Source organism: Salmo trutta, chromosome 32, assembly GCF_901001165.1.
Source record: "Salmo trutta chromosome 32, fSalTru1.1, whole genome shotgun sequence".
NCBI classification, from domain to species: domain Eukaryota; kingdom Metazoa; phylum Chordata; class Actinopteri; order Salmoniformes; family Salmonidae; genus Salmo; species Salmo trutta.
This window is the reverse complement of record NC_042988.1, coordinates 27,528,059-27,544,586: the sequence shown is the minus strand read 5'-3', so window position 1 is coordinate 27,544,586 and position 16,528 is coordinate 27,528,059. Positions and strand designations below refer to the sequence as shown.

Below are 16,528 nucleotides of genomic sequence, written 5' to 3'. Positions count from 1 at the left end.
CCTGCCATGTGTGTTCTAGTCTGTTTCTAGTGTTCCCCCTGCCTGCCCAGTGTGTTCTAGTCTGTTTCTAGTGTTCCCCTGCCTACCCTATATATTCTAGTCTGTTTCTAGTGTCCCCCCTGCCTGCCATGTGTGTTCTAGTCTGTTCCTAGTGTCCCCCCTGCTTGCCATGTGTGTTCTAGTCTGTTTCTAGTGTTCCCCCTGCCTGCCCAGTGTGTTCTAGTCTGTTTCTAGTGTTCCCCCCCAGCCTACCCTGTGTGTTCTGGTCTGTTTCTAGTGTCCCCCCTGCTTGCCCTGTGTGTTCTGTGTACTTTAGAGAGGACAGCTTCAGATCAGATTGCTGACGGAAACATTAGCCGGATGGGCCGGATGTCACATTCCACACCTATACTCCCCTCCTATTCCTCCACCGCATTCCTCCTTTTTTTCCCGCTGTACTTCCTCCCTCCTGTCTAAAAACATGTATCCTCTCTGCTCACCTTTTCTCTCCTCACCTCACACATTTCAGTTCATTCTGCAGTTGTATGATGCACTCATCCAACAGTGAATATGTAGGTGACAACCGTATTAAAAGCCTTATAGTAAGACATCATAAAAACGTATGCATGTGTATAACAAGTTATAAAGCAGTATGCAGACTTTCAGTTGTTACCTATCTATTTTATTGAGACATTGTCTATACATCAAATGGAAGAACACAGGAATAAATACTGTGCAGGCGAGATGGAAACCCTGAAACTTGCTCATAAAAAACCCTCCAATAATTGATAGGAAAAATCTGTATTATCAGGATAACTAACTAAAGTTTTATTTCACTCTCTTCCTTTATTAATCCAATTAGCTGTGCTACTGAAATGTCATGTAACTGACAGAGGTACACAAGCCCTCGCTCTCTCCCTCCTCTCCATCCCTCCCTTTTCCTGGTGCTGCCTGTTGGCCAGATGTGAGCCAGGCAGATGTGTGAGGTGTCCTGTTCTAATGTCTGTTCTATATATAACCCCCCTAATACTTCACCACCCCCCTCTCACACACACACACACACACACACACACACACACACACACACACACACATCCTCCATCCTCCCCTGCATTCTGCTGCCAGCTCCACTTCCTGTATCCTGCCCCCCTCTATTTCCCCCGCTCTCTCCCTCCCTCTCTCCTTCATTTCTCTCCCCTACTCCTTCCATACCCAGGCCAGACCAAACACACAGCTAGGGTGGAAGGCAGATTAAACAACATAGTTCACACTCCATGGGCTAGTATAGCCTACTCTCCAAGGGGCCGATTCCGATATAGGAAATGTATGCCTTTCCTACGCACACCTTTCAAATCAAATCAAATGTTATTGGTCACATACACATATTAGCAGATGTTATTGCGGGTGAAGGCGAAATGCTTGTGTTCCTAGCTCCAACAGTGCAGTAGTATCTAACAATTCACAACAATACACACAAATCTAAAAGTAAAATAATGGAATTAAGAAATATATAAATATTAGAACAAGCAATGTCGGAGTGCCATTGACTAAAATACAGTAGAATAGAATACAGTAAATCCATATGAGATGAGTAAAGCAGAATGTAAACATTATTAAAGTGACTAGTGATTCCATGTCTATGTAAATAGGGCAGCAGCCTCTAAAATAGAATAGAATAACATTAAATTGTATTTGTCACATGCGCCGAATACAACAGGTGTAGACATGACAGTGAAATGGTTACTTACAAGCCATTAACCAAAAATGCAGTTTCAAGAAGAAAAATAAAATGTAATCAAAAAAATTATTAAGGAGCAACAATAAAATAACAGTAGCGAGGCTATATACAGCAGGTTCCGGTACAGAGTCAATATGCAGGGGCACCGGTTAGTCGAGGTAATTGAGGTAATATGTACATGTAGGTAGAGGTAAAGTGACTAAGCATGGATAATAAACAGAGTAGCAGCAGCGTAAAAATGGGGGGTGGGGTGGGGACTATGCAAATAGTCCGGGTAGCCATTGGATTTACTGTTCAAGAGTCTTATGTTAACTGTTCAAGAGTCTTATGGCTTGGGGGAAGCTGTTAAGAAGCCTTTTTGACCTAGACTTGGCGCTACTTGCCGCTACTTGTACTGCTTGCCGTGCAGTAGCAGAGAGAACAGTCTATGACTAGGATGGCTGGAGTCTTTGGCAATTCTTTGGGCCTTCCTCTGACACCGCCTGGTATAGAGGGCCTGGATGGCAGGAAGCTTGGCCCCAGTGATGTACTGGGCCATACATATTACGCTCTGTAGTGCCTTGTAGATGGAGGCCGAGCAGTTGCCATACCAGGAGGTGATGCAACCAGTCAGGATGCTCTCGATGGTGCAGATGTAGAACATTTTGAGGATCTGAGGACCCATGCCAAATCTTTTCAGTCTCCTGAGGGGGAATAGGAATTGTCCTGCCCTCTTCACGACTGTCTTGGTGTGTTTGGACCATGATAGTTTGTTGGTGATGTGGACACCAAGGAACTTGAAGCTCTCAACCTGCTCCACTACAGCCCCGTCGATGAGAATGGGGGCATGCTCGGTCCTCCTTTTTCTGTAGTCCACAATTATCTACTTTGTCTTGATCACGTTGAGGGAGAGCTTGTTATCCTGGCATCATTCTGCCAGGTCTCTGACCTCCCTATTGGCTGTCTCATCATTGTCAGTGATCAGGCCTACCACTGTTGTGTCATCGGCAAACTTAATGATGGTGTTGGAGACATGCTTGGCCATGCAGTCATGGGTGAACAGGAAGTACAGGAGGGGACTGAGCATGCACCCTTGAGGGGCCCCTGTGTTGAGGATCAGCATGGCAGATGTGTTGTTACCTACCCTTACCACCTGGGGACAGCCCGTCAAGAGGTTCAGGATGCAGTTACAGAGGGAGGTGTTTGTCCAAGGGTCCTTAGCTTAGTAATGAGCTTTGAGGGCACTATGGTGTTGAACGCTGAGCTGTAGTGAATGAATAGCATCCTCACGTAGGTGTTCCTATTGTCCAGGTGGGAAAGGGCAGTGTAGAATTCAATAGAGATTGCATCATCTGTGGATCTGGTGGGGCGGTATCCAAATTGGAGTGGGTCTAGGGTTTCTGGGATAATGGAGTTGATGTGAGCCATGACCAGCCTTTCAAAGCACTTCATGGCTACAGACGTGAGTGCTACAGGTCGGTAGTCATTTAGGCAGGTTACCTTGATGTTCTTGGGCACAGGGACTATGGTCGTCTGCTTGAAACATGTTGGTATTACAGACTCGGTCAGGGACAGGTTGAAAATGTTGAAGACATTTGATAGATGGTCAGCGCACATGTCCTGGAAATCCGTCTGGCCCTGGGACCTTGTGAATATTGACCTGTTTAAAGGTCTTACTCACATCGGCTACGGAGATCGTGATCACACAGTCGTCCGGAACAGCTGATGCTCTCATGCATGCATGTTTCAGTGTTGCTTGCCTCGAAGTGAGCACGGAAGATATTTAGCTCATCTGGTAGGATAGGGTAGGGTAGGCTCGTGTCACTGGGCAGCTTGCGGCTGTGCTTCCCTTTGTAGTCCCTAATAGTTTGCAAGCACTGCCACATCCGACGAGCATCGGAGCCGGTGTAGTACGATTCAATCTTAGTCCTATATTGACACTTTGCCTGTTTGATGTTTTGTCTGAGGGCATAGAGGGATTTCTTATTAGCGTCCGTGTTAGAGTCCATCTCCTTGAAAGCGGCAGCTCTGTCCTTTAGCTCATTGCGGATGTTGCCTGTAATCCATGGTATGTACGTACGGTCACTGTGGGGACGACGTCATCGATGTACTTATTGATGAAGCCAGTGACTGATGTGGTGTACTCCTCAATGCCATCGGAAGAATCCCGGAACATATTCCAGTCTGTACTAGCAAAACAGTCCTGTAGCTTAGTATCTGCGTCCTCTGTCCATTTCCTTATTCAGCGAGTCACTGGTCTTTCCTGCTTTACTTTTTGCTTGTAAGCAGGAATCAGGAGGATAGAGTTATGGTCAGATTTGCTAAATGGAGGGCGTGTGTGGAGTAAAGTTGGTACAGAGTTGTTTCCCTCTGGTTGCACATTTAAAATGCTGGTGGAAATGAGGTAAAACGGATTTAAGCTTACCTGCATTAAAGTCCCCGGCCACTAGGAGCGCTGCCTCTGGATGAGAATTTTTCTGTTATCTTATGGCCCTATACAGCTCGTTGAGTGCCGTCTTAGTGCCAGCATCGGTTTGTGGTGGTAAATAGACAGCTAAGAAAAATATAGATGAAAACTCTCTTGGTAAATAGCGTGGTCGACAGCTTATCATGAGATACTGTATTTAAATATTAGATTTCGTGCACCAGCTGTTATTTACAAATAGACACAGACCGCCACCCCTTGTCTCACCGGAGACATCTGTTCTATCTTGCTGATGGATGGAAAACCCAGCCAGCTGTATGTTATCCATGTCGTCGTTCAGCTACGACTCGGTGAAACATAGGATATTACAGTTTTTAATGTCCCGTTGGTCGGATATCCTTGATCGGAGCTCATCCATTTAGCTATCCAATGATTGCACGTTGGCTAATAGGACTAATGGTAGAGGGGGTTAACTCACTCGCCTATGAATTTTCAGAAGGCAGTCCGATCTCCGCACCCTTTTTCTCCGTCTTTTCTTCACGCAAATGATGGGGATTTGGGCCCGTTCCAGAGAAAGCAGTATATCCTTCCGTCGGACTGGTTAACCTGTCTAGGGTATGTGGGACGAAATCGTCCCACCTAGTCAACAGCCAGTGGAATCGAGTGGCGCGATATTCAAATACCTTAGAAATGCTATTACTTCAATTTCTCAAACATATGACTATTTTACACAATTTTAAAGACAAGACTCTCGTTAATCTAACCACATTGTCCGATTTCAAAAAGGCTTTACAACGAAAGCAAAACATTAGATTATGTCAGGAGAGTACCCAGCCAGAAATAATCACACACCCATTTTTCAAGCTAGCATATAATGTCACAAAAACCAAAACCACAGCTAAATGCAGCACTAACCTTTGATGATCTTCATCAGATGACACTCCTAGGACATTATGTTATACAATACATGCATGTTTTGTTCAATCAAGTTCATATTTATATCAAAAACCAGCTTTTTACATTAGCATGTGACGTTCAGAACTAGCAAACATACCGCAAACTTCCGATGAATTTACTAAATTACTCACGATAAACGTTCACAAAAAACATAACAATTATTTTAAGAATTATAGATACAGAACTCCTTTATGCAATCGCGGTGTCAGATTTTAAAATAGCTTTTCGGCAAAAGCACATTTTGCAATATTCTGAGTAGATAGCTCGCCATCACGGGCTAGCTAATTTGACACCCACCAAGTTTGGCGTTCACTAAACTCAGAATTACTATAAGAAAAATTGGATTACCTTTGCTGTTCTTCGTCAGAATGCACTCCCAGGACTTCTACTTCATCCACAAATGTTGTTTTGGTTCAAAATAATCCATAGTTATGTTCAAATATCCTCTGTTTTGTTCTTGTGTTCAAGACACTATCCGAATGGTGACGCGCAGACGCATGTCGTGACAAAAAATGTCACAATATTCCATTACCGTACTTCGAAGCATGTCAAACGCTGTTTAAAATCAATTTTTATGCGATTTTTCTCGTAAAATAGCGATAATATTCCGACCGGGAGACGTCTTTTTCGTTCAAAGACTGAAAATGTAAAATGGACTCTTCACGTGCACGCGCGCGCCCGTCTCATTGTTCTCAGATCGACCACTATCCAAATGCGCTACTGTTTTTCAGCCAGGGGCTGCAAAGTCATCATTCAACGTTTTGGCGCCTTCTGAGAGCCTATGGGAGCCTTAGAAAATGTCACGTTACAGCAGAGATCCTCTGTTTTCGATAAAGATGGTATAGAAGGCCAAGAAATGGTCAGAGAGGGCACTTCCTGTACAGAATCTTCTCAGGTTTTGGCCTGCCATATGAGTTCTGTTATACTCACAGACACCATTCAAACAGTTTTAGAAACTTTAGGGTGTTTTCTATCCAAATCAAACAACTATATGCATATTCTAGTTTCTGGGCAGTAGTAATAACCAGATTAAATCGGTACGTTTTTTATCAGGATGTGAAAATACTGCCCCCTACCCTAGAGAGGTTAAAGAAAAAATCTTTGTCCAGTTCGAGGTGTGTAATCGCTGTTCTGATGTTCAGAAGTTATTTTTGGTCATAAGTGACGGTAGCAGCAATATTATGTACAAAAAGTTTAAAAAGAAGTTACAAACAACATAAAAAAATGGACAAAATAGCACAGTTGGTTAGGAGCACGTAAAACGGCACCCATCCCCTCCGGCGCCATTCTCAAAGGTGCAGGGTTGAGTAACCGGGTGGTAACCGGCTAGTGATGGCTATTTAACAGTCTCATGGCCTTAAGATAGAACAGGCCGTGGCTCAGGTGGTTGATGTCCTTTTTAATTTGTTGTACTTTTTACCCCTTTTCTCCCCAATTTCGTGATATTCAATTCATAGTTACAGTCTAGTCCCATTGCTGCAACTCCCATACGGACTCGGGAGAGGCAAAGGTTGAGAGCCATGCGTCCCTTGAAACACGACCCCGCCAAGCCGCACTGCTTCTTGACACACTGCTCGGTCAACCCGGAAGCCAGCCGCACCAATGTGTAGGAGGAAACACCTTACAGCTGTCGACCGAAGTCAACGTGCATGCACCCGGCCGCCACAAGGAGTCGCTAGAGCGTGATGGGACAAGGACATCCCAGCAGGCCAAACTCTCCCCTAACCCGGACGACACTGGGCCAATTGTGCACCGCCTCATGGGTCTCCTGATCCCGGCCGTCTGCGACACAGCCCGGGATCGAACCCGGATCTGGAGTGATGCCTCTAGCACTGCGATGCAGTGCCTGAGACCGTTGTTCTACTCGGGAGGCGAGGTGGCTGATATCCTTGATGATCTTTTTGGCCTTCCTGTGATATCGGATGCTGCAGGTAGTGTTCCCCCAGTGATGTGTTGGGCAGACAGCACCACCCTCTGGAGAGCACTGCGGTTGCGGGCGGTGAAGTTGTCGTACCAGTCGGTGATACAGCCCGACAGGATGCTCTCAATTGTGCATCTGTAAAGTTTGTGAGGGTCTTAGGGGCCAAAGCAAATTTCTTCAGCCTCCTGAGGTTGAAGAGGCGCTGTTGTGCCTACTTCACCACACTGTCTATGTTGGTGGACCATTTCAGATTGTCAGTGATGTGTACACCGAGGAACTTGAAGCTTTCCACCTTCTCCACTGCGGTCCCGTCGATGTGGATAGGGGCGTGCTCCCTCTGCTGTTTCCTGAAGTCCATGATCATCTCCTTCATTTTCTTGACGTTGAGGGAGAGATTATTTTCCTGGCACAACTCCGCCAGGGCCCTCACCTCCTCCCTGTAGGCTGTCTAGTCATTGTTGGTAATCAGGCCTACTACTGTTGTGTTGTCTGCAAACTTGATGATTGAGTTGGAGGCGTGCATGGCCACGCAGTAATGGGTTAACAGGGAGTATAGGAGGGGGCTGAGCACGCACCCTTATGGGGCCCCTGTGTTGAGGATCAGCGAAGTGGAGGTGTTGTTTCCCTATCTTCAACACTTGGGGGCGACCCGTCAAGAAGTCCAGGACACAGTTGCACAGGGCGGCATTCAGACCCAGGGGCCTGAGCTTAACCTCTTACATCTAGACGTTCCACTAGCGGAACACCTGCTCCAATATCAAATGATAGGCGTGGCGCGAATTACAAATTCCTCAAAAATCCAAAAACGTCAATTCAACCTCTGAAAACCCTCCCACTTGCTTGCAAACAGATTTTCTCGTGGAGTTTTCATTCAATAGTGTTATCAGTACATTTATCTTAAGCCATCCCTTTAAATACGGTGTACCTTTAATTAGAATTTTGTCAACTGACTCACTAGAATAGATTGAGAATAGAATACAACGGGTTCAGAATATAGGGATCAATGAAAGAAACCCACCAAATACTGTATATGCATATTTGACTCTGTTTCAGCAACTGGTAGATTTCAAAATACTCTGATCTTGTAGATTATTTGGGCAAATTTTAGGGTTAGGAGAGCCTTTACTCATGAAATATATTGATTAATCAAAATACATTGGTTTGATTCATCCTGAAAGTTGTCATATCCAAGTTCAAACCATGAGATATTAGAAGGTGGAAACAAGTGTACAATAAGGGTTGAACGATAGTCCTATAATCCTCAGGAATCATGGAACTGCATATGGAATTATGTGAAATGTAAGCTACAAATTGAAGAAAACAAACACTAAAGTGACAGTTATAAATGTATGTGGGTATTACTGAAGGTGGCTCCCGATCGTGGCTAATGTCTAACATGATAAAAATTGCAAAATAAAACAGAGAAAAGCCTTGGCATATAATTAAAACATTCTAAAGCACAAACATCAACTCGGTTGGTCAAGCCCTACAGAAGCCTATAGTTTGTGTCTCCAAATTTCATCAATGCAAATAATGAGGGCACACAATTAAAACATAGATTTTTTAATAATGTCACAGGGGCAACAATGCATGTCATGTTGCTATGATTTTCAGTTTGCTTCCATATGACTGGTTTCACATTTGCCTCCAAGGATCACAAGGAAAAATAATCAAAACCAATTGCTTTTTTTAATTGCAATCCCTTCTCCAAACGGATTACTCATTTAACTAGCTTTTATCAACAGCTATGACACTGCATTTGTAATGTATTCAGACCCATCCCTTTTTCCCCAAAAATGTCCCTCATCAATTTACACACAATACCCCATAATGACAAAGCAAAAACAGGTTTTTAGAAAAGTGTGCAAATGTATTACAAATAAGAAACAGAAATAACTTATTTACATACAGTACCATTCAAACGTTTGGACACACCTATTCATTCAAAGGTATTTCTTTATTTTTACTAATTTCTACATTGTAGAATAATAGTGAAGACAATCAGCACTATAAAATAACACATATGGAATCATATAGTAAGCAAAAAAGTGCAAAACAAATCAAAATCAATTTTAAATTTTCAGAATCTTCAAAGTAGTCACCTTTTTCCTTGATGACAGCTTTGTACACTCTAGGCATTCTCTCAACCAGCTTCATGAGGAATGTTTTTCCGACAGTGTTGAAGGAGTTCCCACATACAGTTGAAGTCGGAAGTTTACATGTACTTCAGCCAAATACATTTAAACTCAGTTTTTCACAATTCCTGACATTTAATCCTAGTAGAAATTCCCTGTCTTAGGTCAGTTAGGATCACCATTTTATTTTAAGAATGTGAAATGTCAGAATAATAGTAGAGAGAGTGATTTATTTCAGCTTTTAATTATTTCATCACATTCCCAGTGGGTCAGAAGTTTACATACAGTCAATTCGTATTTGGTAGCATTGCCTTTAAATTGTTTAACTTGGGTCAAATGTTTCGGGTAGCCTTCCACAAGCTTTGCACATTCCTCCTGACAGAGCTGGAGTAACTGAGTCAGGTTTGTAGGCCTCCTTGCTTGCACACGCTTTTTCAATTCTGCCAACAAATGTTCTATAGGATTGAGGTCAGGGCTTTGTGATGGCCACTCCAATACCTTGCCTTTGTTGTCCTTAAGCCATTTTGCCACAACTTTGGAAGTATGTTTGTGGTCATTGTCCATTTGGAAGACCCATTTGCGACCAAGCTTTAACTGCCCGACTGATGTCTTCAGATGTTGCTTCAAGATATCCACATAATTTTTCTACCTCATGATGTCATCTATTTTGTGAAGTGCACCAGTCCCTCCTGCAGCAAAGCACCCCCACAACATGATGCAACCGAGCTTCACAATTGGGATGGTGTTCTTCGGCTTGCAAGCCTCCCCCTTTTTCCTCCAAACATTACGATGGTCATTATGGCCAAACAGTTCTATTTTTGTTTCATCAGACCAGAGGACATTTCTCCAAAAAGTATGATCTTTATCCCCATGTGCAGTTGCAAACCGTAGTCTGGCTTTTTTATGGCGGTTTTTGAGCAGTAGCTTCTTTCTTGCTGAGCGGCCTTTCAGGTTATGTCGATATAGGACTCGTTTTGCTGTGGTTATAGATACTTTTGTACCTGTTTCCTCCAGCATCTTCACAGGGTCCTTTGCTGTTGTTCTGGGGTTGATTTGCACTTTTCGCACCTAAATACATTAATATCTAGGAGACAGAACGCATCTCCTTCCTGAGCGGTATGACGGCTGTGTGGTCCTATGGTGTTTATACTTGCGTACTATTGTTTGTACAGATGAACGTGGTACCTTCAGGCATTTGGAAATTGCTCCCAAGGATGAATTTTTTTTCTGAGGTCTTGGCTGATTTCTTTTGATTTTCCCATGATGTCAAGCAAAGAAGCACTGAGTTGAAAGGTAGGCCTTGAAATACATTCACAGGTACACCCCCTATTGACTCAAATGATGTCAATAGGCCTGTCAGAAGCTTCTAAAGCCATGACATCATTTTCTGGCTTCAACTGTATGATGAGCACTTGTTGGCTGCTTTTCCTTCACAAAGAAAGTAGAGGTTTTTACACTTGGAACCAGCAAGTTTGCTCAACTTTATTCATGGTTTCCTCGCACATAAAAGTGGTGGAATTATGAGGGAATTAGTGAAGGTCATAATACAGCATATCTGCAAACACACCTCCACCACACCTTCATTTCTTACATCTCCACCCTGAATGAATTGCAGGTGATATTCTCATTCAAATCAAAGTAAGAATAATAGACAATCTGGACCCTTTCTTTCTAAAATTATCTAGCCTGTTCAACCTCTCTTTCGTGTCATCTAAGATTCCCAAAGATTGGAAAGCAGCTGCGGTCATACCCCTCTTCAAATGGGGGGATACTCTTGACCCAAACTGCTACAGACCTATATCTATCCTACCCTGCCTTTCTAAAGTCTTCGAAAGCCAAGTTAACAAACAGATCACCGACCATTTCGAATCCCACCGTACCTTCTCCACTATGCAATCGGGTTTCAGAGCTGGTCATGGGTGCACCTCAGCCACGCTCAAGGTCCTAAACGATATCTTAACCGCCATCGATAAGAAACAGTACTGTGCAGCCGTATTCATTGACCTGGCCAAGGCTTTCGACTGTCAATCACCACATCCTCATCGGCAGACTCAACAGCCTTGGTTTCTCAAATGATTGCCTCGAATGGTTCACCAACTACTTCTCCGACAGAGTTCAGTGTGTCAAATCTGAGGGCCTGTTGTTCGGGCCTCTGGCAGTCTCTATGGGGGTGCCACAGGGTTCAATTCTTGGGCCGACTCTCTTCTCTGTACATATCAATGATGTCGCTCTTGCTGCTGGTGAGTCTCTGATCCACCTCTACGCAGACGACACCATTCTGTATACTTCTGGCCCATCTTTGGACACTGTGTTAACAACCCTCCAGACGAGCTTCAATGCCATACAACTCTCCTTCCGTGGCCTACAACTGCTCTTAAATACAAGTAAAACTAAATGCATGCTCTTCAACTGATCGCTGCCTGCACCTGCCCGCCCGTCCAACATCACTACTCTGGACGGTTCTGACTTAGAATATGTGGACAACTACAAATACCTAGGTGTCTGGTTAGACTGTAAACTCTCCTTCCAGACTCACATAAAACATCTCCAATCCAAAGTTAAATCTAGAATTGTCTTCCTATTTCGCAACAAAGCATCCTTCACTCATGCTGCCAAACCTACCCTCATAAAACTGACCATCTTACCGATCCTTGACTTTGGCGATGTCATTTACAAAATAGCCTTCAACACCCTACTCAACAAATTGGATGCAGTCTATCACAGTGCCATCCGTTTTGTCACCAAAGCCCCATATACTACCCACCACTGTGACCTGTACGCTCTCGTTGGCTGGCCCTCGCTTCATACTCGTCGCCAAACCCACTGGCTCCAGGTCATCTACAAGACCCTGCTAGGTAAAGTCCCGCCTTATCTCTGCTCGCTGGTCACCATAGCTGCACCCACCCGTAGCACACGTTCCAGCAGGTATATCTCAATTGTCACCCCCAAAGCCAATTCCTCCTTTGGCCGCCTCTCCTTCCAGTTCTCTGCTGCCAATGACTGGAACGAACTACAAAATTCTCTGAAACTGGAAACACATATCCCTCACTAGCTTTAAGCACCAGCTGTCAGAGTAGCTCACAGATCACTGCACCTGTACATAGCCCATTTATAAATAGCCCAAACAACTACCTCTTCCCCTACTGTATTTATTTATTTTGCTCCTTTGCACCCCAGTATTTCTACTTGCACACTCATCTATTGTCAAAATTACCATTCCAGTATTTTAATTGCTATATTGTATTTACTTCGCCACCATGGCCTATTTATTGCCTTTACCTCCCTTATCTCACCTCATTTGCTCACATTGTATATAGATTTATTTTTCTACTGTATTATTAACTGTATGTTTGTTTTACTCCATGTGTAACTCTGTGTTGTTATATGTGTCGAACTGCTTTGCTTTAACTTGGCCAGGTCGCAGTTGTAAATGAGAACTTGTTCTCAACTTGCCTACCTGGTTAAATAAAGGTGAAAATAAAAAATAAAATAAAAAAATAAGCATAGAGAAATGAGTGCATACAAAGGACATTACTTTCTATTTACATGCGCTTAACTTGGTTCGGAATCGGCCCCCAACAGCGCAAAAACAAACACCAATTTGTAAACCCTCATGAAAGCAGCTCCAGGCAACCCCTTATTGCCGTTTCACACTGTATTTTTGTCTGGTTATCCGACCCGAATCTTGGTCCAGATACATGGGCCAGTCGTGCAGAGTCATGCCCAGATTGTGATTGGGGTCGTCAGGCCGATGTCCCTGCATGCCACTGGGAGAACAGTGTCCCATGTCTGACCGTACTCCACAGCTGTCAGGGTGGCACAATAGACCCTCTCTCTCAATTTTCCCGAGGTTAACAACAAAAGTGATACATTGTACCCATTCCGTGCGTAATTTGATGTTCGGGAAAATAGTGTTTGTCCTGCGTCTCTTTCTTTACAACAGCGTAACCTCCTGGAAATATAACCATTGTGTGTGTGTGTGTGTGTGTGTGTGTGTGTGTGTGTGTGCGAGCGAGCGAGCGAGCGAGATAATAGCGATGACACAGCGTGCTTCCGACTCATCACACCCATTGCCGTTTCCTCCCTTCCTCCCTAACGTGAATTCAACAAAAATGTGACCATGTCATCAGGATTTATTTTAAACGTTGTGTGAAAAACAATCCAATCAGTCTTCCACGTTAAAACAGATTTTTAGGGGTTGAAATGAAGTGGAAACAACGTTGATTCAACCAGCCCAGTGGGCACCCATGTCATGATGAATAGTTTCCACAAGGCTACAACAAGTTAAAAGGAAACGAGACAAGGTTCAAGTTCATTATAAAACGTTTTAATAAATAAAACTGAGGTAGTGTCATTGGAATGGTTTGTTTCACAGTTTTGGTTATCAGTGTCGATACAATTCATTTTGGTTCGTATGGAAGAAAAGTTCCACAGTTTAACCAATTAACGTACAATTCCAAATTAACAAAATATTCATTTGAATGTATCATACAGGTAGAACATTCAGAACATTTAATGGATCAATTTATGTAATAGGTCAAATGTTTAGATTACTGGGGCCCACAACAGTGATTATTAGTAAATAGTTGGTCTAGTATTTTCAGCATCATGGCGCACGTGTAGGCTATAAAAGTCCGTGAAACCAGCACTATTCAGTCGGTTTAGGCTTGTGCCGTGTATTGTATTCAGTCCTTTTCCACCAGGCCCAGCCCTAGAAATAATTAGACCAAACAAAGTTCTTCCGTCTCACTCCTTTGGCGCACAGCCAGCGGGGAAAGTCACAGCGGCAGAACAGGAACTCTTTTACGGTAACGATCAGTCACTTCTTTCACAAAACAAGCTCCAAGTTTCGGAGGAATCTCCAGTGAGTTCCCGGGACAGCCCCGTTTCCAACATTAGAGACCACAGCGTTTTATAGTGTCTGAACGCATATGCGGCCTCCTCTCTCTCTCTACCCGGCTCATACCCGGATAGTTTTGCCCATGGCGCATTCCTCCTGCTCGGTCACAAAATTATATTTATGAACCCAAATCAAAGCAAACTCTTCATTGTCCCTTCAAAACGCTGCAATGGCTCTTAACATGGGCACCGATGAGGCCAGTGAGTCCTCACTGACACGGTAGCAGTTCACAGAGCTCCGTATGACGGTATTTCTCCCTTGCTCAATTTTCTCTTTCTTGCAGGGGAGGAAGTCGGGCTCTGAGGCCGCATTGCCGCGTCTCTTCCTGGCGTCTTCCTGGCGGTCAGGCCTCGAAGGGCCCCGGTTCTCCTTGTCTTCTCTACCTGCTGTTACACTGCAGAGCAGCGGGTGTGAGCTCGTTCCGTCCTCGGAGGATGAGGCACTCTCCTGGGGCTGGGGGGTCGCGGGTAGTCCAGACAGAGACGAGGAAACCCCCCTCTCCAAAGGGTCTCCAGTTGTTTCCTCCATCGGTGACTCTTGCTGGACCGGCTCTGCTGCTGTCGTGGTTTCACAACTGGCCTGCGATGCGTGGTAGATATCCCGGGCGGACTGCATTACGAGCGTGAGCAGCAGACTCCGGTGGAGACGGTGTCCCCCGCGCTGGGCGCGCGAGCTGTATAGTTTGCCTAGAGCGTGGACCATAATCCTCTTGGCCTCAGCGCTGACCTCCATGTTGTTGCTTATTATTGATCTTAAGACGTTTAAAGACTCGTAAATTTGATTGCCCCAACTTTGGACCTTCCTTTACCGTTAGGGCCTAGATTCTCCAAACTTCACACACATACAGACATGAACGTGCCTGTACAACCCGCTTTATTATAACTTCACTGACGTCAGTGGCTCGCTGTCATCTGAGAGGTGTACGTTCCTCCATGAGCTCCTCCTATGCCAAAAGCCCCACAAGAGCTGCGGATAACGTGTAGTAGTCTCCTACACTATATGTAGACTACTATTTATGACTAGACACATGTGTAGGTTGTGTTTAGGCTGTGTTTATTTGTACCACATTTGTTTGCATAATTGTGTAATTTGAACAACCGAATATCAACGCAAATCTGACTACTGTCAACAGGTCATACACTTTATACTAGGCTAATGAAAAAACAGAAACCCGAGAAACCAATGAAATTCATAAAATATCGGTGTCATTTAGTTGTTGCATTTTCTTACTATCGCTAGGCTAATTGTGTGTGTGTGTGTGTGTGTGTGTGTGTGTGTGTGTGTGTGTGTGTGTGTGTGTGTGTGTGTGGCATCTATTATTAAGTGGAAGGGAATTGCATTTTGTTTTCTTGTGTAAGTGGACTACTGCTTTCTTGAACATGTCTCTCTTGCAAAATAGATTAGCCTGTAGGCTAATTAAAGGTTAAATAAAAAATGTGCATTTGAGACTGTTCCAATTTTTTTAATTAATCCTTTGAACAAAAATGATATGGCTTAAAGGCTAACAGCCATGCCTCAATAGCCTTATATTTAGCTACTGGTATCAGGTCAAGACCACCAATCAAAGCCATTATATAATGATTTTCTTCTGAGAAAAGCTGTGTTGATAAATTACTCTTGAATCTTCATGTTTTTCTTGCTTCACATTACTATAACATTACTCAGATGGGGGCTGTTTTTCAGGGGTTATCGACAGATGCCCATATAAAGTACATCCGACGGGTAACCGAGGCGCGCGCGCTGCAGTGGAAAACCTGTGACGCGCCTAGGAGACCCTTGCTTCCATTGGCCAAATAAAGTGCGAATCATTAGGGATTGCGTCAGAACACATCTCCTTATATGGTGTTGTCAAGACTGTGCGCTCTGCTTCCCTGAGCCCAAATACGGGCATCGGGAGCGCGCTTAATCCAGTGGTGGCGTGTTTGGGGTCAACTCAACTCATCTATTTTGGGATGCACATCTGGCAGCAAGGATGCCGCTGGAAATCTGACATTGATGAAAGGAGCAAGCAAGCTATGCTCAGTGCTAATCAAACTATCAGTCAACTGTCTCTGGATTGGCAAAGAAAACTTTCTCCCTCAGCAAGCTTTCATTCATTTCACAACTTGTTCTCAACTGGCCTACCTGGTTAAATAAAGGTGAAATATTTTTTTTTTGCATGACTTTTACATGGTTTCTTCAAGACCTAATACTTTATATTACATGAAAGGTAAACCAAACACGTGAAATACAATGGTGCAGTTTCATATATGTTCATCCATGACAATGACAGACCTACACCTTGTTCTATTAATACAGAAAGACAGGTTCAGATTGTTATTGTAATTTAGAGACTTTTTTTTGTATTCCATCAATCCCAAATCACACCTCTAGTATTTCCTGTCCTATCCTCCATCTGGACTCTTTGGTTCAATTTGTCCCTGTCCAATATAACTTGTATGCATCATTTCTAAGTCAAGGTCCAAATGGAACCAAGAAGCATTCGTTTCATGAG

At 43.8% G+C, this 16,528-nt stretch overlaps 1 protein-coding gene across 1 annotated transcript; it reads right to left on the bottom strand.

Moving 5' to 3' along the window:
* Positions 1-13,439: 13,439 nt before the first annotated feature.
* LOC115171616 (immediate early response gene 2 protein) lies at positions 13,440-14,904 on the bottom strand. The gene has a single exon (XM_029728592.1). It carries the CDS (start codon positions 14,764-14,766, stop codon positions 14,191-14,193), a length of 576 nt encoding a protein of 191 aa, XP_029584452.1. The 5' UTR covers positions 14,767-14,904; the 3' UTR covers positions 13,440-14,190.
* Between the last annotated feature and the right edge of the window lie 1,624 nt (positions 14,905-16,528).

Coding starts and splice junctions, on each gene's coding strand:
- LOC115171616 (XM_029728592.1), bottom strand. CDS start 14,766: ATGGAGGTCAGCGCTGAGGCCAAGAGGATTATGGTCCACGCTCTAGGC.